The 24916-nt window shown below is 40.9% G+C and overlaps 1 protein-coding gene across 1 annotated transcript in view; it reads right to left on the bottom strand.

The window, feature by feature from the left end:
• Positions 1-24681, bottom strand: part of ALDH1A1 (aldehyde dehydrogenase 1 family member A1) — a 59096-nt gene extending 34415 nt beyond the window's left edge. The window contains exons 1-4 of the mRNA XM_042913135.1: positions 24559-24681; positions 10601-10705; positions 2677-2817; positions 362-491 (exon numbers count right to left, since the gene is read on the bottom strand). Coding sequence (XP_042769069.1) covers positions 362-491; positions 2677-2817; positions 10601-10705; positions 24559-24624 — 442 coding nt within the window. The 5' untranslated portion in view covers positions 24625-24681. The remainder of the gene's footprint in view (positions 1-361; positions 492-2676; positions 2818-10600; positions 10706-24558) is intronic.
• Between the last annotated feature and the right edge of the window lie 235 nt (positions 24682-24916).

The raw sequence follows: 24916 nt of genomic DNA on the forward strand, positions 1-24916 counted from the left end.
GGGGTATAAATGCCACTACTGGAATACACAATAAATAATTTGAGGCCAGCTTTGAACAGTTTGTGCCATGAGAGAGACAATTGCCCTAATTCAGTGATTGTGGGCACAAGACTGGTCTTGCTTTAAAATTGTCTAACACATCTGTAGTGGTACTTTCTGTGTGACTATGCAGAAACAATGTTAAAAAGCTATGTGATAAATCTTAGCAGAAGTTCAGAGCTGCATCGTCTCAAAGTCAAGGTGAAAATAAGACTGCCTTTTTGGGTGACATCTTTAAAAAGGAGGGTTTGGAATAATTCAGCTCTACAGTTATCTTCTCGCACCTACCCCCCATCCCTGGTGGTTTCTCAAAGCTCCTTACCGATGGGTATCGTGCGACCCTGGATCTTGTCTGCCCACCCTGCACAGTAGCGTAATGTCGTTATGCAGCCCCCTAAATCCATCTGATATGCGTTGGAGAATAGTTTTCCACCATTCATTGACTCCATTGTCTGAAAAAGAAATCAAACCTCAAACATAAACTTCCACAAACATTTTAGATTAAAAAATACAGCGTTATTATTTTGAATGATCATGTGTTAGAGAATTTTGGAAATAGAGAGAAATCCTGTAAGCCATCTTATATCACCTTCCCTTTCTAACAAAGGGGGTAAAACAAAAAAGAGCTAAAATGACTTACTTAGACTTGCTTAAGGTCACATACCAAGATCCAGATAGAAAGGGCAGTGAGATTCTGGTTACTAACCCCTACCTAGTGTTCCTTCCTTCTATCTCATTCTGACTGTCCTCCAGCTGACCAGCTTTCTAGGAATCGGTTCCAATTTGATAGACACGCAGTTGGTGAGAGTGAGTGCAACTATGTGCACTGTTGGATCAGAGCCCCAACAAAATTTCACTTAGTGCATAAATACAACTGTGGGACAGTTAAGTGTCAGGGACTATTAATAGTGCCTCAATGATTGGGGCACCTGGGTGGCTCAGTCAGTTGAGTGTCCGACTTCGGCTCGGGTCATGATCTCGCCATTTCTGGGTTCGAGTCCTGAGTCGGGCTCTTGTTGACAGCTTGGAGCCTGGAGCCTGCTTCAGATTCTGTGTCTCCCTCTCTCTCTCTCTGCCCCTCCCCTACTCTCTCTCTCTCTCTCTCTCTCTCTCAAAAATAAAAAAAAAAAATTAAAAAAATTAAAAACAATAGTGCCTCAATGATTTTTAATTTTTGCATGCCATTTGGATATAATCAATCAAGTTACACAAACTTCAGTGACCCCTGCGTCTTTTAGTTCATGAGTTTTCTTCAGCAGAAGTTTTAATTGTGAAACTCCCAGTTTTGCCACTATTATCATAATTCTTGTTTGAGTGGTCAGGCTGTAAAGCGCAACATTTTCTGGTCTAGTGCTCTAACCGTCTATTGGTATCAGATGACCTGTCTTCCTTTCCTCCTTTCCTTAAGCAGGAACTCTTAAGAGCTCTCTGGGACCTCATGTCCTGCCAGGGCAGGAATGTCCAGGTGACAAACTGTTAAAACAGCTCCTCATTTATCAGACAATCTTCTGTCTCTGCATTATGTTGTGAGCCACCTCAAAACTTAGATCAAACGTGATTTTCGTGTCCTGATTTTCTTTCCCCCTTAGGATCTTATCAGACAGAGGGAGCAAGCCCTCTACACTCCACAGAACAGCTAAATAAGAAAAGTCAAGTTTTGGCAAATTCTGCTTTCTTCCTCCAGGACATTTTGGTTAATGTAATATTATTGTGTGTAACTCCTAAGTCCACACTTTTGCATACTTTGAATTACGCTGAACCTTTAAATAATAAATAGTTCTTTGATTAACTATAATTGCTCCTGTTGATTTAAAAATAAGTATAGAGGCTTCTTTGTTACTGCCAGTAAGAGATTCTAAAGGTAATAAAAATTTGCTCTGAAACTTGATCTTGGTTGGTATTGGTTTAGGTTCAATTGGCTTCACTATAATACCTAACTAAGAAGAAAATAAGGAAACACCCCGCCCATTTTACTTACTGACTCATCTAACTGCCAAAATGTTTTTTTTTTATCAGTATACATTAAAATATAATTATCATAAGCCATGCACGATTGGATTTCTTTCCTTATTCTTCACCTTTTTCAACTGTAAAGAGAATATCATTTAATCGAGATCATTGTGGATGCATACATTTCAGGAGGGGAAAAAGCAGCCATTTATTTATTAAGTGTCTTGGTGGGCTAGATTAAAGAGAAATAGGTTTATTTTAGAGAAATATTCTGGGCACCTTTGACAAATTGTATGAGATTTTCCATAAAAAGAGTCCCGTGTTCAAGTAAGTTGGAGAAACCCAGCGTACTATTCTAGGCTATTAACTGCATGTGACCTCGTTGAAGGCTCTAAGGAATTCTAGAATAGAGAAAAGAAATTTGTGTAAGTTGGTTTAACTTGGATTGCCAAGGTTTAGACTGTAGAATCTACACAAGTAGAAATTAACATCGTCTGGAACTAGAGTGCAGATTACCACTCGAGAATAAGCTCACTGATAAGATTTTCTGTAGTGGAGCTGGTCGAGGTCTTTTCGTTTTGTTTGTAGTGAGCATGTAGTGATGACTAAAACATAACCGACGTGCCAATCCAAACAACGAGTACTTTCTAGAGATCTCGCTACCTGCCCAGTTTGATTAATACTCACTGCCAGGAGAAGACGATCTCTTTCAATTAAGTCAGCCAACTTGTATATTAGCCGCCCTCTCTCTGAAGCATTCATGGTGCGCCATGGAGAGCCGATCTGAAAAGCCTGTCTTGCGGCCTTCACTGCTTTGTCAATATCCTCCTGTAAGCCAAAGGGAATTCAATTCAGTAGCCTAAACGCGTTAGTGAATCCAATGGCAGGAACCCTATAGAACAGACTAAAGGTCCTCATAAGTAGATGCTGTGTCCTCATTAGCCCAATGTCTAGCACATTGTACAAACTGAAGTATCGTATACTGGAATTATATACCTGCTGCCTAATCTTTGGAATGATGAATTCCACACACAGAACTCAGGCTTGATTTCCTAGAATAGAAATATTATAGTATTTAAGTATTGCTATCACTGAAAGGCTTCCCATACAAATATCAAATCATGTTCTAATTACTTTACACACATTAACTTATTTGATTCTTTTCTTAAGTGTTTATTTATTTCTGAGAGAGAGAGAGAGAGAGAAAGCACAAGCAGAGGAGGGGCAGAGGGAGAAGGGGACAGAGGATCTGAAGTGGGCTCCTCACTAATGGCACAAGAGCCTCAACGCTGGGCTCAAACTCCCAAATCGTGAGACTATGACCTGAGCCGAAGTGGGATACTTAACGGACTGAGCCCCCTAGGTGCCCCAATTCATTTGATTCTTAAGAATTTTGTGAGACAAATACGTTCCCCATTTTACCGATGAAGAAAGTGAAGCAAAGAGAGAGAGGAAGTTTGCCCAAGGTCAGTGGCAGGAAGTGGCAGAAGGGAATTTTAAACGGAGCGCCTCTGACTGTAGAGACTGCTCTTCACCACTACGTGATACTGCTTTGGTGACTGTGTTACCAAGAGTTCCAGGGAAAGCTCAAGATCGACTAAAATGGTGTGTATCTTCTTGGATGGCCGGTGACCCTAAAGCCTATACACTTTCATCTGGAACCTACTGCAGGTGTATAGGAACTGGGTTTTGCTGTTGAAGGGTAAAAATCATAATCGTGTGTTCATTCCTCTTGTGTAGAGAGAATAAAGCATAGCAGAGTGAAACTGGTATAGAGAAGGAGCTGTCTACATCTGGTTTCAGCTCAGGTCATGATCTCATGATTCGTGAGTTCGAGCCCTGCGTCGGGCTCTGTGCTGGCGGCTTGGAGCCTGCTTGGGATTCTTTCTGTCTCTCCCCCTTCCCCTCTCCCCTGCTTGCGCTCTCTCTCTCTCTAAAAATACATAAATTTTTTTTCGAAATTAAAAGAAGTGTAATCTGGTGTGATGCAGTGATAATATTCACCGAGCACAAGTAAACATGCTTTCACTATAATACATCACACACTTGTTTATCTCACTGCCTAACCTTTGAGGTTAAATATGTATATAGTCATATTTTGGGTATTCAGCTAATCACATTGATTGTTTATATTTGGACGTTGTTCTAGGCCATGGGTTCTAACCTTTTCCAAGTTATTTTCAGACAGCAGTGTTTGGAAAAAAAAAAACACACAAGAGTCTGAAATTGCCAGCAGGATCTGTGGATACCACAGCTTATAAAATATATGCTGGCCTCTCGAAGGGATATGGGAAAAAATGACTTCAAGACAATTAACTCTGTCATATGGAAAATACATTCCTGAAATAAAGACCTTTTTGTGGTTGTGTCCTTTGGGTTATAATCCTCCTTTTCTCCTATCTTCTATTTTATCTTGCAGGCATAGAAATAGAGTAATGGTGGTTAATACATAGATTTGGAAGAAAACAACTCAAGTTTGAATTCTGTTTCCTCATCTATTATCTCTGTGAGTTTTGGGATATCCATCCTTCCTTCCATCCATCCATCCTTCCACCCATCCAAAAATATGTCAAACACTATTCTGTAAGTCTCGGCATCAGGTTGCTAATGATAAAATAGCGAAGATGGGAGACTGTCCTTTTGAAAATTAAATAAGGTAACACTGGAAACACATTTTCTATGTGACAGACATTACATTGAGTGTTCACTAAGTGGTAACAAGTGCTATCATATTTGTGGCAAAACAACCTTAAAACAACTCTCAGTTCTAGTATATTTTAATTTTTTCCTTTCAGTTTTCACTGCCCTCTATCATTTTAGGGCTTTATTATCTCATACTGCTGCTAATCTTCCCATGTCTGTTATCTTCTCTCACCAAACTGTCTTTTCTACTGCTATCAGGCTAATCTTCCTCAAACAATTTTACGTGATCCCTTTCCCTTTCAAATATTTGCAACGTCTCCCCTTGCCCTACGGTCCTAAGGCCCGACTCCTCTTCCTGATTTTCAAGACCCAACGTTATGGGGCACCACCTCACCTCACCTACCCAAACTTGTGTTTACATTTTTTTCTCCTCTGTCTAGCCCAACTGCTTCTCATCTTTGCTCCCGCCATTCTCCTTCCCTAGAATGTTCTACCAGCACACTCCTTTACTTTGAAAATTCTACATGTTTTTTAAGACCCAGCTCAGGGGCAGCTGGGTGTCTCAGTCGGCTGAGCTTCTGACCCAACTTCGGCTCAGGTCATGATCTCACGGTTCATGAGTTTGAGGCTCACATCGGGCTCTGTGCTGACAGCTCAGAGCCTGGAGCCTGCTTCTGATTCTGGGTCTTCCTCTCTCTCTCTGCCCTTCCCCCACTCACACTCTGTTTCTCTCTTTCTCAAAAATAAACATTAAAAAAAAAAAGACCCAGCTCAAAGACCAGAATCTACCTAAGCTCTTGCCAGGCTAATCCAGCTTGATAATAGCTACTAGTTAAGAGTTTACCAAGCTCTACGCACTAAGTGACACCCTCCATAACCGCACAGTTTCTACCACGGTTAAGCACCACGCACCTTGCTTTATAGGACATGAAATGCAGCAGGAAACCTAGCAACCAAAATTAGATCTCACATCTGGCTCCAAAATCCAATTTCATAGCTTTGCAAGAATATCCTGATAGTGATCTTTGCAATGAATATTTATTGCTATCTGTATTAAAAGCTGTGCTATTCCTTCCTCTTCTGGGCCTACAATAGGCAGTTAATAAATATTTAATAATTTAATGACCTATCTTTTAAACTCTTCATATTACATTGATTTTATAGAAGAGTGCTCCTGATATAAATAATTTGCTTATATTGACATTCACATCGTAAATCATACTTTAATCAATGCCATTATGTAACAGAGCCTTTACATTAACCGTATTAGGCATGAAGCTTGTTGTTACAAACATAATAAAAGTTTTACGACTAGTATCTCTTGGCTTTTTATTCCGGGACTATAGCATCTGCAAGGACATTAGCTTTTTAATCAACCAGTAAACAATTTGGCACATTCAGATTTGCCACCATCAACAACGCTTTTGCCTTAGAGTGTTTAAAATGTTCCTTTTTTTGAAGTAAGGGACTAAAGCTGAATGTATGAAAGCAGATCGAATGAAGATAAAATATGAAAGTCCTCTTAAACATGGTTAAGGAAAGACAAACTTTTCTATCACTCCCAGGATGTGCATTTCCATATTAAATCCATTCCAATTTGGAGAAAATAGTTCTCAGACCAGTTTTACTTTTACACTTGTCATAAGCACTTACTTTAATGGACATTTACTTTTATCCCCACCAATTATTTGTTAGGTCATGCTTAGTATTAAAAGCAGTTTTCAGGATTAGTCAATATAGCCTAAAAGAGCCAGTGAAGTGAAAAGAAAACAGTTCCCACCCACATCAGTGCTTTGCTTTGTAACTTCCATTTGTTCTTGCCCCTCCTCCTTTCTTTATAACACCATTGAAAGGCGGTATATAGCCCATTGTTAGCTCCATTCTGCTCATAAATTAAATCCCCAAAACCTCTTGGCTCATTATCTAAAGAGTCAGTTCCAGAATATTAGGTTTACGGTGACTGTGTAATTTACTAGATTTGTACCTTTCACTAAGCAACGTTAGAAGTTAATACACATTTGTCGGCAAAACTGTGAGACCAGCAATAATTACTTAGAAAGAAACGTTAGTAGATTACCCCTGAAAGAGAACACGATGACAAGAGTGCTAAATATTAAGCAAACTGTTGCTTACCCTGAACAGTTTATATCATAAACAACTGAACTCAAATGATCAAGTATCCAGCAACTCGATTAGCATTGTGACCTGATTTGAAGCTTTGCTGGATGTTAATGAGTGTCCCTGATCTACATTTGCACAGACAATGCTGCTCTGCTATGAGCAGGAGTAAAATTGCCAAAAAGCACACAGCAAACAAATGACCAACGTTTCTAAAGCTTCAGGTTTGAACATCAGCTCTCCCTCACTACGGTTTAGGAAGAAGGTAAATGCCACCACGATGCCAAGAAAAGTCCTCAGACTGCCTGAGGAGATTCAGCTGGAACTCCTGGCACAGATTTGTTTCAATGATGAAACTAAAGTTGGAAGCCCGTGGCAAAGAGAGATGTCCAAGGCACCAGAGCCAAAGCATCCGGAATACTTGTTCTGTTGTTAATTGCAAACTGCAACCAGTTCTGCGGTCTTACTCCTGAGTAGCATTTATGCCTCTGGAGAGAAAGAGGAGGCAGCTGTCAGGGGGCTCAAATGTACCTTACCTTGCCCTTTATTGTTTTCCCCACCACCCCAGAGTCTCCAGAGCTACTCAAGCAACAAGAAGGACACTTGATGTAATATGGTGCTTTAATGCAGTGCTGCGTAGATCTCTGGAAGTCTCTGATAAAACGTCATTCCTCTTTGCTGAATGTGAAGAACACATTCTCCTCTTATTTCTAGGAATAGCCCAAAGTACACAGACTTCCAGGTCTCCTGGAGCATGTGACCAGGGACCATCAGTATATCTCTGCTCAAGTTTGGTCTTGTCACATTTCATAGAGGTGCAGGGTGATGATCACAGTGCAGGTTCCAACTCTACACATTTTACTTATTAAGTCCATGCCCTCCATTAAATGCTAACAGAGGGGATACAACTTATTAATACCTAGTTCAGTGGTTCTCCAAGCATTTTCCTCCACCTCCACCCCAACCAACTGGCAACATCAGAGTCACCTGAGAATCTGTCAGAAATGCAAATTCTCAGGCCCCACCCTAGAATTATGGAAACAAACTCTAGGGGTGGGTGGGGCCCAGCCATCTGTGTTTCAACAAGCCTTCCAGGGAATTCTGTTGCACGCAAAATTGTGAGAGCCACTGCCTTAGTCAACAGTTAATTTAGTACTAGATTTTTAAGATGAGGTGTGTGGAGTATATGGAAGCTCAGAGCTTGACGGAGGAGATTAGCTCATTCATCCGTTACCTGGAGAGTGTTAGACCCCGAAAATATAAAGGTGAGATGCAGTGTTGGTCTCTACAAGAAGCATGCCGTCTCAGACAAATTAACCCAAACCTATACAACACAAGGGTGATAATATAGGTGCGTATAATGTCCTCTAATGACACAGGAAGAGGGCAATGCTACCTGGGAAGTTTGGGGTGTTTTAAAGAAGTGTAAAACCCTATAAAGACTGAGGTTTTTGGGGGTGCCTGGGTGGCTCAGTCAGTTAAGCATCCGACGTCCGCTCAGGTCATGATCTCAGAGTTCGTGGGTTCGAGCCCCATGTCGGGCTCTGTTCTAACAGCTCAGAGCCTGGAGCCTGCTTCCGATTCTGTGTCTCCCTCTTTCTCTGCCCCTCCCCCATCGCACTCTGTCTCTCTCTTTCTCAAGCAAAAAAGAAGACATTAAAATTTTTTTAAAAAAAGACTGAGGCTTTTTTATGTGCCTGGCACTGTTAAAACATTTTACATCTTTTCTTATTTAACCTCCCCCAAGTTTTCCCTATCTCTTCATTTTACCCAAAAAGCAACAGAAACTCAAAGAGGGTAAATAAAGTATGGAGCAGCTGTGGTCTCGCTGCAGATAATGATCTGAACTGGGTTCCAAGGGCTGCACCATGACCTTGGCAGTCATGGAGGCTGATTCTGGGCGTGGTGAAGGTGGGACTCCTACGTTTTGGGGGAGGCCTGAGAAAAAGCCAAAACCAAAGAGAGTTGTGGTTTGTTTGTTTGTTTGTTTGTTTCCCCAGAGCTGATAAGAAGCCCGTGATAAACTCTGGTGTATACACAAAGTGAAATCTGAAAGCAGGTGACATTTGTCTCCCTTCTATTAGGCTTCTACTTCTCAAGCTGTCGACCCTTCTGGCTAAACTCTGCATTCTTGCCCCTTGAGGCACGGATCTTATGTCTTCTGATAATACTGCCACCTGAATCCAGGCGCTTCTCTAAACCCAAACGAGCCTCTCAGGTCTATGGCTATCTTAAAATAGATCTGCAAGGCTTAATCTCACCTCGGTGATCTCACCAAGTGGGTAGAAGGTAATGAAAGAGTGGGAGCTGGGTAGGAACATGGCACTGACCCAGCGAACCGAACATTGTGCCACAAAAGGTATGCACTTTGGATTGTTATCCTGACTTCATCTTTCAGTGGTCTTTTTACATAGTGAAATAATTTACCTTTTGATACCTTACGAGACGGAGATTTAAAGCTTGATAACATTTGGACTACTAAAGACTGAGAAACAGGGGCACCTGGGTGGCTCATTCAGTTGAGCATCTGACCCTTAATTTCAGATCAGGTCATGATACCAGGGTCTTGGGATAGAGCCCCGTAACAGTCTGCATGCTGAGTGCAAAGCCTTTTTGGGATTCTCTCTCCCTTTCTCTGCCTCTCCTCCGCTCACACTCTTTCTCTCTTTCTATAAAATTAAATTAAATTAAATTATTAAATTAAAATTTAAAAAAAAGACTGAGAAACACATATACATTTTAAGGTATATATTCATATAAAAATTTTGAAGGCTTTTACTCTCCTCATGCCCAGGCTATTTAATATTACCCTATCTTACTTTTATAATAATCACAAAGTAAGGTTGCCCTGCCAGTCTCAAGCTCTGGGGTCAGAAGGACAGCCTTTGAATACTGATTTTGTTATTTATTAGCAACATCACCTAAAGTAAATTAGCCAGCTTGTCCGTTCTGCTATTTCATTATCATTTGTGAAAGTGGTCGCAAATGATAGGTTTCCCACTGGGATGCTTGAAGATTAAATTAATATTTAGAATTTTTTTAAAAAAATGATAAAAATTGGATTTTGTTGTTATTAGCGTGATTAGATAGAGAGCAACAATACCTTTAATGGTTCAGTTTTAGTGATTTAAAAGTTCAATTTTTAAAGGTACTAATCAATGTTCTTTCAATGATTTTTAATCAACTAACTTGGCAATATACCATTTCAAACGTCCTACATTGTTTCCTTAGTTTCATTTTGCAACTTAAAAAAGAACAATTTTAAATCTTTATTTTTTTAAGTTTATTTGTATTTATTTTGAGAGAGAGATAGAGAGCAAGTGAGGGAGGGGCAGAGAGAGAAGGAGACAGAATCCCAAACAAGCTTCGTGTTGTCAGCGCAGAGCCCGATGCAGGGCTTGAACCCACAAACCATGAGGTCGTGACCTCAGCCGAAATCAAGAGTCGGACGCTTAACCGACTGAGGCACCCAGGCGCTCCAAAAAAAGAAAAAAATTTTATAAGAATAAGGGATTTCTCTACTCTATCCGTCTATGACCAATCACTTTACATATAGTCTGTTTGTACAATAAACCCCAATATTATTTAAATTGAAGAGAGAGCAAGGAGAAATAGTGTAAAAAAACCCAGCACAACACACCCAGAAACCTAGGCTCATCATTATCACAAGGCTACGGGTGCCCTTTATGTACCAAGAAAATTTTCCCACAGGGCCCCAGAAATGGTATTTTTTTTTTTTTTTTTTTTTTTCAGAAATGGTATTTTCATGACATGTTACAAGTTGTGGCCTGTTTGGGAGCTCAGGATGTTGACCAACAAAGAAACCCGGCCTATGTGCTGCGAAACCCACCTTATCTCCTTCTTCTACTTCACAGAGTTTCTCTTCGGTTGCAGGATTAAAGACAGGAAATTTCTTGCCACTCACTGAATTATGCCACTCATTGTTTATGAAAATCTATAGAGAGGAAAAGAAAGGAGCATTTAAATATGCAGCAACTTTCAGAAGTTCTTTTACAGACTTACAGCATTTCAATAGGCCTAAGTGAGGCCAATGTTAAAACCTTACCTCCTTCACCTACCTCACCTGCCCCACCCTACAAGGCATTTTGGGACGTTCAAGACATTTATACACACGGACACACAGGCGTGTGCATGCGTGTGTACACACACTTATTAAAACAAAGCAATACTTTGAAATTACACTGAGGTATGAGGTCGTTTGAACCCTAGAAAATACAGACCAGAGAAAAAAATCTACAAATAGTGCTTCTATCTGAGTTTGAGGTAAGGGCAGAGGCTTTGGTGGCTTTAATTTCGATTAATCATCTCAGTTTTTCACTTCAGATTCTGAAGTTTCTCATGTTGGGCTGCTGGAGATTTGGTATCATAAGTGACTATTTTCTGATCCTTTATTTTACTGTTTTAAAGGTAGGTTTTAAAAGAAGTTTGCGTAGAAAAAAAAATTGGTGAGTGAAATGTTTTCATTGACTTTTTCAAGGCATAAGGGTTGTATTCTTTTAAAGAGATTATCTAATCATTTATTTGCCCTCAGATAAAATCAGGCACTAGATTTCTTAGTGATATCTAAGAGACTTGCATCTAAATAGACAGAGGGGTCTAGAAAACATGGGATTTTGTTCTGTGTATGAAAGAATAGTAATATTTTAAAATGTTAGTATGTCATTTAAAAAGTATGAGTTTCAACCTTTGCTTCATTATGGAGCCTAATAGGGCCTTGATGTGTCATTTTACAGAGTAAAAATATTTTGCAAAGCTTAATTAAGAAGTCCTCCTTTTGTGGTAAATAAAGTTATGTTTTGTTTCTGGAAAAAGCTAGAATTTCTTGTCCCTTCTCTCATTTCATTATTTCTTGTTTATTCCCCTTTTTCTTATTTAGTTTTGAAACATAAAAGTCACCAAAAGCATGCTATTGAACATTATGTATTACAACCTTCCATTAGATTTATTATTACAACGTGAATTATTGTATCTAATTGTGAATCACAGAATCACTGTGATACATGCAGTTTTAAATGAAGGGTGACATATGCACTATATTTTTAACATATATCTTAATTCAGACACCGCCCCTTACTTGATATTTAAAGATAAGTTATTAACAGTGCAACCCAGAGGAAGAAAGTATTGAAACACTGCCCCCCTCCCCCAAACCGAGGTTTAAATTTGTTGCTATACTAAATACAAATCAGTTGGCTATTAAAAATTCCCCAGTGGTAGCTATCAAGATTATACATTTTTAGTTTAGTTACTCATATTGTATATATTTCAAATAACCTGTGAATTTACACTAACTTAGCTATTCTATGAAGTCATGTCTATACCATAGCTTAATATTCTGTCAAATTAATAAAATGTATATTATCATGTATCCCTAAATGCTTAAGTACAATTAATTCTATATTCTGTAATTGACAAGATTACTTAGACAGCCTGATCTCAAAACTGTTTCCCTGGTCTCCTAAACTTCCATCGTAAAACTTGTCACTTTTTTGAAAAGTCATTTTTAAATGTCTCCCCTCTCTCCTAGGCTGTAAGCTTTGTAAGATAAGGTCAAGAACTATGTTGGTCTGGTTTTCTGGTTTATCCACACAGTCCAATACAATCTCAGCCTTCAGGTGATTTTTTTTTTTTTAATTTTAACGTTTATTAATTTTTGAGACCGAGAGAGACAGAGCATGAACAGGGGAGGGGCAGAGAGAGAGGGAGACACAGAATCTGAAACAGGCTCCAGGCTCTGAGCCGTCAGCACAGAGCCCGACGCGGGGCTCGAACTCACGGACCGTGAGATCATGACCTGAGCCGAAGCTGGATGCTTAACCGACCGAGCCACCCAGGCGCCCCTTCCTTCAGGTGATTTTTAAGGTCCATCAAAGATTCTTGAATAAATAACTTAAAATTGAATCAAAAGACCAACAATCCAGTAGATACACATGGGTAAGACCAATAATATTCTGCACATGAGCACACTATGATATTTGTGATTTGTTGGAAAAAAAAAAAAACAAAGGGAAGGATGATCTTTCTTATCTGCCTATTCACACCAACACAATTATTTGTAGGTCAAAACAGCATCAGCCCATGTGTTTAGAGGAGCTCGAAAAACTGTAGTGCTAGCCTGGAATTGACAGGGAAAAAATGTGCATGAATAAATAAAGAGGGAGGGGGGTGCATAGCAGTTCTGATGAGGAGACTAGAGGTTCAAGGACACAACCATGGAGGTGTGGGAAAGGGTAATGGCACGCAGCTAATGTCCTTCATGAAAAACATGATGTCATCTGAGTTCACCTCGAAGAAAGATAAATTCAATACTGACTTGCCCTGGGGCACCTGGGTGGCTCAATCAGTTAAGCCTCTGACTTTGGCTCAGGTCATGATCTCCCGGTTTGTGAGCTTGAGCCCCCCGTGAGTTCAAGCCCTGCATCTGGTTCTCTGTTGTCAGGGCAGAGCCCCCCTGGGATCCTCTGTCCCTCTCCCTCTCTGCCCCTCCCCTGCTCACACACACGTGCTATCTCTCTCTCAAATATAAATAAACATTTTTTAAAAGAATTAAAAAGCTACTGACTTGCCCAACGAGTGCATCAGCATTCTAGCCCTCATGAACACATTTTAGAGAATCTTGTAATTACTTTTAAAGAGTATTTTCCTTTATGCATCCCTAGTCCTTACTTTCTTGTATTTTTCTTCCCAAGGGATGGCTGGGAAACATCTTAAACAATGTGTCCCAAATTCGTTTCACTGTCATCCCTAGCTTTATGCTGCTTACACATTCTCTCTCTCTCTCTCTCTCTCCTTCTCTCTCTCTCTCTCACAGGCACACACACACACACACACACACACACACACACACACTTTCCCTCTCCTGTTAATGGCACACACAATTCCTAGTTATCCTTTGGTATCACTTTGTCTTATACTCTCATAAAAAGATGGCTTGTTCTTCCTGCCCCCACCTCTGCCTCATTAAAATATAATCTCCCCCCCCCCCCCCCTTATCATAATCTTCCTAAACCAACCCAATTCACATTTTGGCCACTCCTTGGGACACTTAGGTGGTTCTTCTAGGTTTTCCAGATATGCTTCTCCTAACCATAAATAGCCCCAATATGCTTTTCCAACTTTTTATTTTTTTCCTCATTTACCCTGTATTTTAGTTTCATCCTACTGTCGCAAACACCATGCCCTTCTGCTGCATGCTGTTCCTTTATTTATTCATGCTGTTCCTCAGGCTGAAGTTTCACTGTTTTCTTCTACTCATACTTCAAGCCTCACTGATTTATTTATGCTGTTTATTTATTTATTTACTCATGCTGTTCCTCAGGCTGGAGTTTCACTGTTTTCTTCTACTCATACTTCAAGTCTCACTTAAAGTATCATCGCCTCGTGATGATTTCCCTAGTTGGTCCAATTGGACTTAACATTCTTTTCCCCTCTTTCCTCAACTAGCCTTTCATATCCTGCTATTAAATTACTTATGTTCTTCCAAATAGTGAGTAAATACCTGAGGCCCCTGGAAGGTACCATGGGAAAGCATGAGAGAGTGAGCCCCTGCCTTCAAGGGGCTTGTGATCAAAGAAGAGCACGTATTCACATCAGGATCAGCCAGTAAAAAAATGGAAGGTTGTAGGGTAAAGACCAGAGCAGTGCTCTAGTCAGTAAATTGCAGGGTGGAACTCACAAAAGGGTAGGAAATGGGCCAGAAGAATGCATCCCTGAAGGATAGGATCGGATTGGTGGAAAGAAGGGGAACAAGAGCAAAGGAAGGAACCAGCCTCTGGACACGTGTTAACACACGGGACACAGGCAGAGAATTTGTGGAAACAAGTCATAGATAAATTTCGATGATGAAAAGGACGCCAGATTGTAGTGAATCTTGATCTGGTCTGTAGAGTGAGAAGGTTGGACTCTGTTCTGGATGTAATAAGGGCATGACAGGATCAAATGGGTGTTTTAGGAATGCTGATGTGAATGTACCCAACATGGATTTGAAGCAGAGCAGCCAGAGTCCCAGGAGATTAGCTGGGAGACAATTTTTAACATTCCAGGCGTGCGTCCATAAGGCTGGAAGAGTATACTGAGATAGCAATACAGTCTTAGGATTACGAGATATATGCGTTCTCCCCCAAACAGGGGCCTTTCGGCAAACAAACAGAGCCCAGCATACATAATGAGATGACCAAGGTGGCTGTAAAGGCCAGGTACCCTCCCTTCCTTTTCTTCTCCTCAGCCGTGGAGAAGTGTTTGGGCAAGAACTACCTTAATGACCTTTTTCTTTCTGCTTTAATTTTGTGGGTTTTACATTTGACATCTGCCTTCCAGCTAACTGTGTGACCAAATGTTTGTGAATAATCATCTTTTCTGTTGTATAAGATGGTTATGTGAAGCCGTGTAGCCTAACGGATGTTTGGTATAATAATCATGAAACTTATTTCAGTCCCGTGGAAATGACCTATTATGGTGACAACCTCATTTTCCATTTGCTGTTTGCCTTCAGCAAGTTTTGGGGGGAAAGGGATCATCGTATAAAAGAAAAAAAATCTTGGGTCCTATTTAACTGTTGTATTGTTGTATTAACTACATGCTAATTATGAGTTTGGGACGCAGGATACTTGTGAATAATATATGTAACTAGACCTCAGCTTAAAGTTCACAATATTGATTGGGAATTAGAGACTCCTATGCATGCTGTTAGACATCAAGTGCTTCTCATTTGGGGAAACAATCAATGGGAATGTGGAGGAAACTTAAAAATTGATTTTTACTTTTTAAATTTTAGATATGTCAGCCTTTAAGGGATGCCTCATGACCTTTGATTTTAAAAAGAAGTGGCCGTTTCCTGAATGCAGTTTAGTGCCCAAGAATACATCATAATTTTGAGAGAAAAAAAAGGGCTTTCCAGGGTAAAAATTATGTCTTAATGTGTTTGGCATAAAGTTACAATTCTAAATAAATAAGCCCTTTCCTCAAAATATTTCTGGCTTGGATCAAGCCGAATTTGACTAATAGGCAAAATAAAACCTATTAGCCTTTCCTGTTGATAGAACATTTTGGAACCTGTTGCCTTAAAGGGGAGAGAGGCCCTGACTCCCTCCAATAGATATCCAAGGTGCCCTAAGGTCACATCACCTCTTTGGGGCTACAGCAGTGGCTTTAGATCCTCTAAGGGAAGCCAGCGCTTTCTCAGTGGCAGAGGGATGTTAATAGCTCACATTTTCAATGCACAGAGAATTTCTTTTGCGATACACCAAGGGTGAGGGAGGGTAACGGAATTCCCCATCTTATGTCCCCTGTGTGCATTTCCAAAACTGAGAACCTGGGTCACAGCATGTGGAGTGATGGGTAAATGTACAGGAAGCGGTATATGCTGTAAATGTGCAAACTCTTCTCAGCATTAGGCACCTACAAAAGTACCAAAGACTTTGGAGGGGGAGGGGGGATATTAAGATGGGGCATGAATAATAGGAGAGGCTGAACAAAAGTCAGGCGGAGGTGTTAAACATTTAAAAGAATCAAAGCTACATCTCTGGCAACTACCTTCACCCCAAACCCTGAGGCAGCAAAGCAAAATGTTGAGACTGAAAGTAAAAAAAGAAAAAAGAAAAAGAAAAAAAAATCTAAAAGGAAATTAAGGAGGAAATAACAGAAGGGAGGAAAATATTTAACTGTAGTCAGAGGAATGAAAACAATGGGAGTGACCAAAACAATTGTAGGAGAAAGAAAATTTTCCTTTCGTTTCTGCTTTATATTAGAGTCTGACTTCAGTAACACGAATGTATACTCTTTTACTCTTGTTTGAAAAAGCCCTTCAGCTTTTTCAACTCAGGAAAGGAAAAGATGAGAAGCCATGTCTGTTTCGAACCACAACTTCCCTATGTCCCACAGGTGACAAAAGTACTCATCAATGACCTCTGCACATCACGCATACACCGTATCAAAGAGGTAAGATGCAGAAGCACCAGAAAGTTCGTACTTTTTTTCTCTGTATATTTCACGATATTAAGGTTCAACAATACAATTGCTTGCATGGGAGCCTTCTCCCTTCCAAAGAGAGTGCCAGATACAGAGCGCAGTTCAGTTATGTGTTGTTTGCCTTGTTTCAATTTCGTAGTAAGGATCAGGAGAGCAGTGGAAATAGTCCCATGATAGGACCTGGATGGAGGGGGAAGTTGGTAGTTGTTCAGGCAAAGTTTTGACATCTGTGATATTTGTGCAGATAGATTCCCAGGAAACAAATTTTCGTTAATGATTCCAGCATTACAATACAGTCATCAGGTAGAGATATTACAGCGTGTGATCAGAAAACCAAATATTAGCAACAATTTACATCCCTTGCAAACAGTGTCTGTGGGGGGGAGATTTTGATACACAGACGTGCTCACAATATATCGGTTTATAGCATCAGGGTTCACACAAATATCTGCTCCTCTGATATTTTAGCAGTGGCTCGAGTTATCAAGCAACCATTGCCCGTGTTCTTTTGAACATGGCTCTATGTTGCTACTTAAACCTGGTAAGTGGGTGAGGGATTTGGCCATAATTATAGCAGCATCATGAAAACCCAAACTGCCACCATCAGCAACACCACCACAAGCCAGGTGACTGCTGCTTTGAGAGAAAGGTATCACCATTTTATCAATGCCTGTTTTCCCATGAGGTTTCAGGTATGCATCTGTATTACATCAGCCCACAGATTACTCATGCCACATCGGAGGCACGACCTTAACTTTGGGTCCCTCTGCAAAGGAGCTTTTTCCCATAATCCCTAAGAGTCTTCTCACACAGCCCTCTCATTCTGGCAAGAAGGTACTGACAAATCCAGTAGGTGAAGTCCAGTTTAAAGAAATCACGTGAACACTTGAAGTGGCAAGACTCCTCGTGAAATTGGGCTCAAACCATCCCTTAGAGTATGCGTTATTCACTTTAGGATTGCTGCCGATTAGGTTTCTTGAAGCAGGCAGGTGCCAGAGAATGAAATGATTTGCCAAGACAGTAGTCCTCAGAGATGAGCTAAAACATTGCATTTGTACTGAATGGTTACCTCCCGGGAGCAAAATCAATGTTGGTTCCACCATGGGCTCGTGGCCACCACCTGGCTCCCGTTGGACTCAGGCACTTTCTGAAGGGGGAAGGTCAGTGATTCTGAGCTGGCTGCATGTAATTTTCTGAGAGAAAGAGAAAGTCAGGTCCCTAAGCAACTAGGTGATGGTCATTACAGGTAAAATTATGAGGTTGACCCAAAACTATTAGGCCATTACTGTTGGTCAAGTGGCCACACTTTGAGTGGCATCAGCAAAACGTGGAAGTCTGTTAGACATGCAGAATCTGAAGGGCGTCTGGGGGGCTCGGTTGGTTAAGCATCTGACCTTGGCTCAGGTCACCATCTCACAGTTTGTGAGTTTGAGTCCCGCGTCGGGCTCCATTTTGATAGTGTGGAGCCTGGAGCCTGCTTCGGATTCTGTGTCTGCCTCTGTCTCAGACCCTCCCCCACTCGTGCTCTGTCTCTCTTTTTCTCAAAAATAAATTAAAAAAAAAAAAAAGAAATGCAGAATCTCAGACCTCACTGCAGAATCAGAAGTTACATTTCAGCAAGAATCCTCCCTGAATCACCTGCATAGTCAAATTCGAGAAGCGCTACCCTAGAGCGCCTTCTCTCTTGTTGGTCCACCTGTCTGGGGATCTAGTGCCCAAATCATACCTCTTCTTTCATCATCCAAATGTCCACTCTCTCAATCAGAGTGAGGAAGGCACAATACAAATGAAGCAATGGGTCTGAAAGCTCTTGTTAGAGACCATCCAGGAGGATGCGAGTAGGACCACGGCTAGTGTGTAGGGGGAAATGGTATAGTGTGGAAAAGTATCAGATCTGAAATGAGAAGCTTCGAAATCCAGTTCATTCCATCCATGCCTCCTGAGGGCCATGTGACCTTGAGCAAATCACTGAAGATGTCTGCACTCCGGTTCCCTCAGCTTTAAAATGGGACACTAGTAACATGTTCTAACTCCCTCCCACGGGTTACTTAGGAGCCTCAAATGAGAGCAGTAGATGTAAGCATTTTTAAACTATGGCAGGCGTTGCAAGAATTCATTCCATGTCCATCAGGAATAGAATCCCTAGAGAATTGCAGGAGTCCTCTTGGGAAGGAGAGGGTTAAAGAGAGCCTGGACCAAGCAGCTAATAAGTGCCGGGCGTTTTCCACAAATTCCCTCACTTAATTCTCACGGCCACTTTCCAAGGTAGTTATTATTATTCCCAATTTTCAGACAGGGTAACTGAAACTCAAGGAGATTAGAAGCCTGGCCAAGGTCATAGCATGAAATAAGTAGAAGAGCTGGAAATCGAAGCCTCGTTTATCTTGTTAAGCCACCGTCCCTTGCAGCCACCCAGCGATTTGTTCGACTGCTTGCAAGCCAAAAGCAAACAGAATATTGCCTCAATCAGAAGGGAGTTAGCAACATTTCCCAAGTGAAAGCAGGGCCTCCGCACAGTCAGCTTTGCCTTGAACTTGAGTCCCGTTCTGTTTGAAGCAGCTCTCCGTGGTCTCCCTCCTACAAAATCCGTCAGGCGGTCTGGCCACAGCCTCCTCCTCCAGCCTCACCTGCTCTATTCTCTGCCTCCCTTTACTACAGCCCTGTTAGCTTTTTGATAGATCTTTGAACACAGCAGGCTCTTCCCTGTAAAGGACTTTGCACCTGCCCTCACCTCCGGTTCCTTGTTCTCCCCCCAACCCCCTACCCCCACCCCCACCCCCAGGTCTCCAAGGACACTTTATGCTCTGCATCAATCAGGCTCACCTTAAATGTCCCTTTCTTAAAGAGACCTTCCCGAACAGCTCATCAAAAGCAAGCTCTTCCCGTCAGTTGTCCTCTTTAGCATTTATCAAAATTTATGATGAAACTATTCACTGACTTGCTTGTTTTCTTCCCCACACCCTCCAAGAACATAAGCTCCCTAAGGCAAGAACCCTATTAGCCTCCTTATACATCCGACCAAGCACAGAGTGGTAATTCAGTGACTTGTTAAATAAACGGAAGGGAAAATGGGAGGAGGGAAGAGAATGGGGTAGCTGGAAATGCACGCAGCCTGAATTTGTTTGCTGTAAGAATTTAAAGAGGAGATACTGGCCCGTGGCCCCTAGTGTGCAGTGATTTATAACTCTTCTCTACCAAAAAAGTATCTTTAACTCCGATGTGTTATACGATGATACCAGAAATCTAGGAAGGTCATCTCTTACTCCAAACAAAAGTGATTCCAGGGGCGCCTGGGTGGCGCAGTCGGTTAAGCGTCCGACTTCAGCCAGGTCACGATCTCGCGGTCCGTGAGTTCGAGCCCCGCGTCAGGCTCTGGGCTGATGGCTCGGAGCCTGGAGCCTGTTTCCGATTCTGTGTCTCCCTCTCTCTCTGCCCCTCCCCCGTTCATGCTCTGTCTCTCTCTGTCCCAAAAATAAATAAAAAACGTTGAAAAAAAAATTAAAAAAAAAAAAAAAAAAAAAAAAGTGATTCCATAGGAGTTGAAGACACATAGTTCCCATAGACATTGCACACCTATTTCTAAATCCTCTGCATCACAGCCTCTCCCAGCCCAAACCCCACCTTTTCAATCAAAGCAGAATGTCTGTTTGCTTCCAAGCTTCCCTATTGTTCTCCTTTTTTTTTTTTTCCTCAGTTGGCCGCCAACTTCCTCCTGTTGGCCTGGGAACAGCTGAGCAGCAGCTGGAAAGGCTCATGGTCAAGTCCCCTCCAGTAATCAGGAATGGACAAATGAGAGTCAGAATAAAGGACAGAATAATCCAGCAACCCCATGTTCCCAAGTAATGGTCTGGATCTTAGACAGGGCTTGTCCCATTCAAAGTCTAGCTGTGTCACTTTCCAGCTGTATGTTTTGTTTTGTTTTTTTTTTAACGTTTATTTATTTTGAGAAAGAGAGAGAGAGAGAGAGAGAGAGAGAGAGAGAGAGAGAGAGAATGAGCGGGGGAGGGGCAGAGAAAGACAGAGAGAGAGAATCCCAAGCAGGCTTCTCTCTGTCAGCAGAGCCTGACATGAGGCTCCATCGCAGGACCATGAGATCATGACCCGAGTGAAAATCAAGAGTTGGACGCTTAACTGACCGACCCACCCAGGCGCCCCTCTAGCAGTATGATTTAAGGCAAGTTTCTTGGCCACTCTGGTCCTCAGTCTCCTCATCTAAAAAACAAGAAAAAGAACCTCCTCCTAGGGTTATCCTAAGAAGTAAACAGAATCAATGCAAATAACTTAGTCATTAGTACAGCGTAAACACAACGAATTTTAGCTACAACTATTTCCTGCGTGTAAGTGCCTGTGTCTGTAAGTGTATGAAATGTCATTAGCAGATGAACATCTTTTCTGGTATGAACATCTTATTGTTCAGTGAGTTAAGGTAAACATTTTGGGGTCTGAATCCCATCCGAGAAAGCTTATCTTCTTGAATTTTCTATTTCTCTCTGTCTGTCTGTCTCTCTCTCCCTCTCTCTCTTTTTTTTAAGGTAAAACAACAATGTTGCAAAGTGAGAATGGAAAACAAAGTTACTGAATCCTGTAAGAGAAAAGTTTTGATCCCTGAAATAGTGGATAAACCCTGGGAACTTCGCACCAATGTGATAGGTCTTGGAAAGGCTTGGAAAGGCTGAGGTCTTGGAAAGGCTGAGTAAAAGAAGATTCTGGAAAATTGGAAAGAATGCAGAAAAATAAATAGGACTGGGATAACCAATGTTAATCAATCACTTCCCATGTGCCAGGCACTATTTCAAACGCTTTATATGCTTTCAACTCACTTAATGCTTTTATCTCCCTTAGGAAATTGGGACCTTTATTATTACCATTTGACACAGAAGGAAACCGAGGCAGAGGGAGGCAATGTAGTTTGCCCAACAATCCCATAAGTGTCGAAGAAGATCTTCATTTAAAGCCTCAGTAAAACGGATGAGCTGGTAGATATGGGATTCATTTACAATTGCAAAGGGGAAAAATCAGGTTAAGAATGGAATCCGAGTTTATGTGGATTCATAATGATGTTATTAAGGTTTTAACTTCTAAAAATGTTTGTATCTTTTTAAAACAACTTCTTAACGCTGACCTCTGTTTTACCCACCCCAACAACAATAAAAACATAATCAGACTGTAATAGAGAATAAGTCATAAAAGATATGCAACACTGACTTCTTTGGTTTGGGTGAAAAGCAGTCTCAAACTTGAGAATGGGGAGTTGCAATCACTTTTTTGTTACTCAACCCTGCTCTTCTGTCCCTCCTCTCCACCTTGCCCCAGTGATCGAGATTATTTCTGGTGACAATAGAGAAAGACATTAACATAGTAAGAGACAGATAACAGAGTTTAAGGGCTGGCCATTGAAGGTAATTCCACACACACTGTAAAATGTCTCCTTCCATGGTTTGCAATCAGGCAACTTAGTGAATAACCATCATTTTTCCAACTCCTCTTGCAAGTACAAATTCAATACGATTCTTCAGTGGGGCACAGTAAAAAGCGAATGCAAAGGCATTTGAAAAGCTCACCCATTTAGATTTAATTACATACATAACTGGTGTCCTCCCAAGTGTAAAAACGCTGTAACTAATAAATCAGACAATAAAATGCTATCTGAGCAGAACAGATTTATAGAGAAGATGTGTGAGCAATCAAAATTCACTCCCTTGCATTGGGTATTTCTACCCAGAAAAGTTCTTAAAAACAAGAACAAATGGCTGCTCTTTGAATTGTACCTTCTTTTGAACACTCAGGGCTCTCATTTTCCTTGGAGGGGTGTTCTCCTCTACCGGCTTTGAAGTGAACAGGAGATTCCAATCTTAAAAAACATCTCTCTGTGTTAAAGGATCGTCAGATCTGTGTTTGCATGCTAGATTTTTAAGGTCCATTTCATTTATCCACTACTGTTTTTTACATGCTCAGTTCACAGCTACTAAATGAAGCTTAATGCAGTAGAAAGAATATTTCACTTTAGAGCTTCCTCAAGGTACACATAACAAAGAAGATCGCAAACTTCTGCAAAGCAGTTTTTTTAATTTTTTTAAATGTTTATTTATTTTTGAGAGAGAGAGAGACAGAGCACGAGCAGGGGGAGGGGCAGAGAGAGATGGAGACACAGAATCCGAAGCAGGCTCCAGGCTCTGAGCTGCCAGCACAGAGCCTGATGTGGGGCTCGAACTCACAGACTGTGAGATCATGACCTGAGCTGAAGTTGGATGCCCAACCGACTGAGCCACCCAGGCGCTCCACCATTTTTTTAAAATGTGGCATTCTGGAACTACGAAAATATCTTCCCAAGTATATCATAGGGGGAAAAAAAGACCTTGTAATAATAGTAGTAAGATAATTTTTAGTCATTGCCAATGATTTTGACATTTATGAAATGCATTTCTTAATGTGCCTGCTTTAGATGGGATGTTTTGTGAATGACCAATTTGGAGTAAGGAAGCTCGGAAGACTGAAGTCTTGTCATCTTTTGGGCACACCTTTCCCAAGTGCAAATTGTTGGAGGGTATGGACTCACCCCCCTTTTCCATGTTTGCATTTGGAATAAAATTAAATTCAAAACATGTTTTCCTTTTGAATAAAACATCATAAAAATAACACCTCAATACATTTTCTAGCTGCTGATCACCATGTTAAAGGCACAATCTGATCTCGGCAGATACTTTTCCTAAGGAAAAGAATCAGTCAGCTGAGCAACTTCCTCATCTGTTGTGCTTATGAAAATGAAAATGTAACCGACCTTAGGATTTCAAAACCATCCAAGGTTACAAGTAAGGGAAGAAATAAATAATAGTGGGGCTTTTGCTTTATCATTAAGCTGTATTGCTCTTGATTTTTCATTGGCTAATTCAGAAAGCAAAATGGCTCTCCCTAAGTTGGAACGGTGCCTCTCTTCGCTTGCTGTCCGTAGTGTACCATAAAGCCAATTTAAGTGATTTTGTTCAGATTGGTTTGTTTGCCCGTTTTATCTGTTCGCTTGGGAGTTCTAGACTCTCACAGGAAAGCAGGCATATAACAGGGTGAAACAGGCAAAGTTCAGAGATACTTTTGAACAACTCAAACAGGATCCATTTCCTCGTTCTTCCTAGCTGTGGATTTTTAAGTCCAGGTCTGGCTCCTGCTCTGGTTTCTCTAAATATTTATCAGTTAACAATTATGCATCTGCTCCAATGGCAACAAACTTGGCCGAAGAAAGAAATAAGAATGCTTTCTTTCCCTAGATATGCTAAATAATGCAAGTCTATTTGGAGTTTTTGAAACAGGAGCTTTCCTCCAATTATCAGACGTGGGTCCTTTGATTTTGGCACTCATTAAACATATAGAAAAACCATTTACTTCAGCGTGCGGTTTCTCCTTTAAAAAAAAAAAAAGGATCATTTCCTAAAAAAAAGAAAAAGATCATTTCCTATTTGTTTGGCTCTTTCCAGTAAGTTTCTCTAGTAAGTATTGGCCTCTCTTATCATGCATGCTGGGTTACACTGAAGTTAATAGAACTGCTTAGTAAAGTCTACTGAACCCTGGTGCAAGAACCTTTCACACAGAAGAGAATTCCTTTCACTGAGAAATATTTTAAGAAATAAATTTAGGAAAAGTTGCCTGGTACGATCTAGAAGTCATTATTTGATCAAGATACCAAACCCAAACCTGCATTTTGCAAGCCTTTTATTTTTGTATTTGCAAAGGGCTCTTTACACAAGGTTTACTTACATTGACCTTTTATGCTTTCCACACATGTAGTTTTTAGCAACCTGAAGCAAAGCAGCAAATATAAATTGTACTAACCTTAGTATATTTATATGTCAAATTGGTGAGTGGGACAGGTAAGTCTGGCGTGCCTGAAGACGACATTTCTGGTTCGGCTGCTGGAACACAGGTGACAGGCTCAGCGATTTGGTTCTGATAGAGCCCTTGGCTTTATTTGTTCCTTTTTATCTGCACGGGCTAAGGTTTATTTGCATACTGGAATATGATTGGATGAACAAACTCGGAGCAAAAAGAAAACGACACTACTTATTTGTAACACCTAGGGCAGGAAGCCCTTGACTTTAAACTTAAATCCTTAAGAAACCAGTGCTCCAGCATTGAAACTACATCTGGAGACAGGGCACTATTTGCAGACGAATTAATTGACAAAGCCGAA

Source organism: Panthera leo, chromosome D4 (assembly GCF_018350215.1).
Source record: "Panthera leo isolate Ple1 chromosome D4, P.leo_Ple1_pat1.1, whole genome shotgun sequence".
Lineage (NCBI taxonomy): Eukaryota > Metazoa > Chordata > Mammalia > Carnivora > Felidae > Panthera > Panthera leo.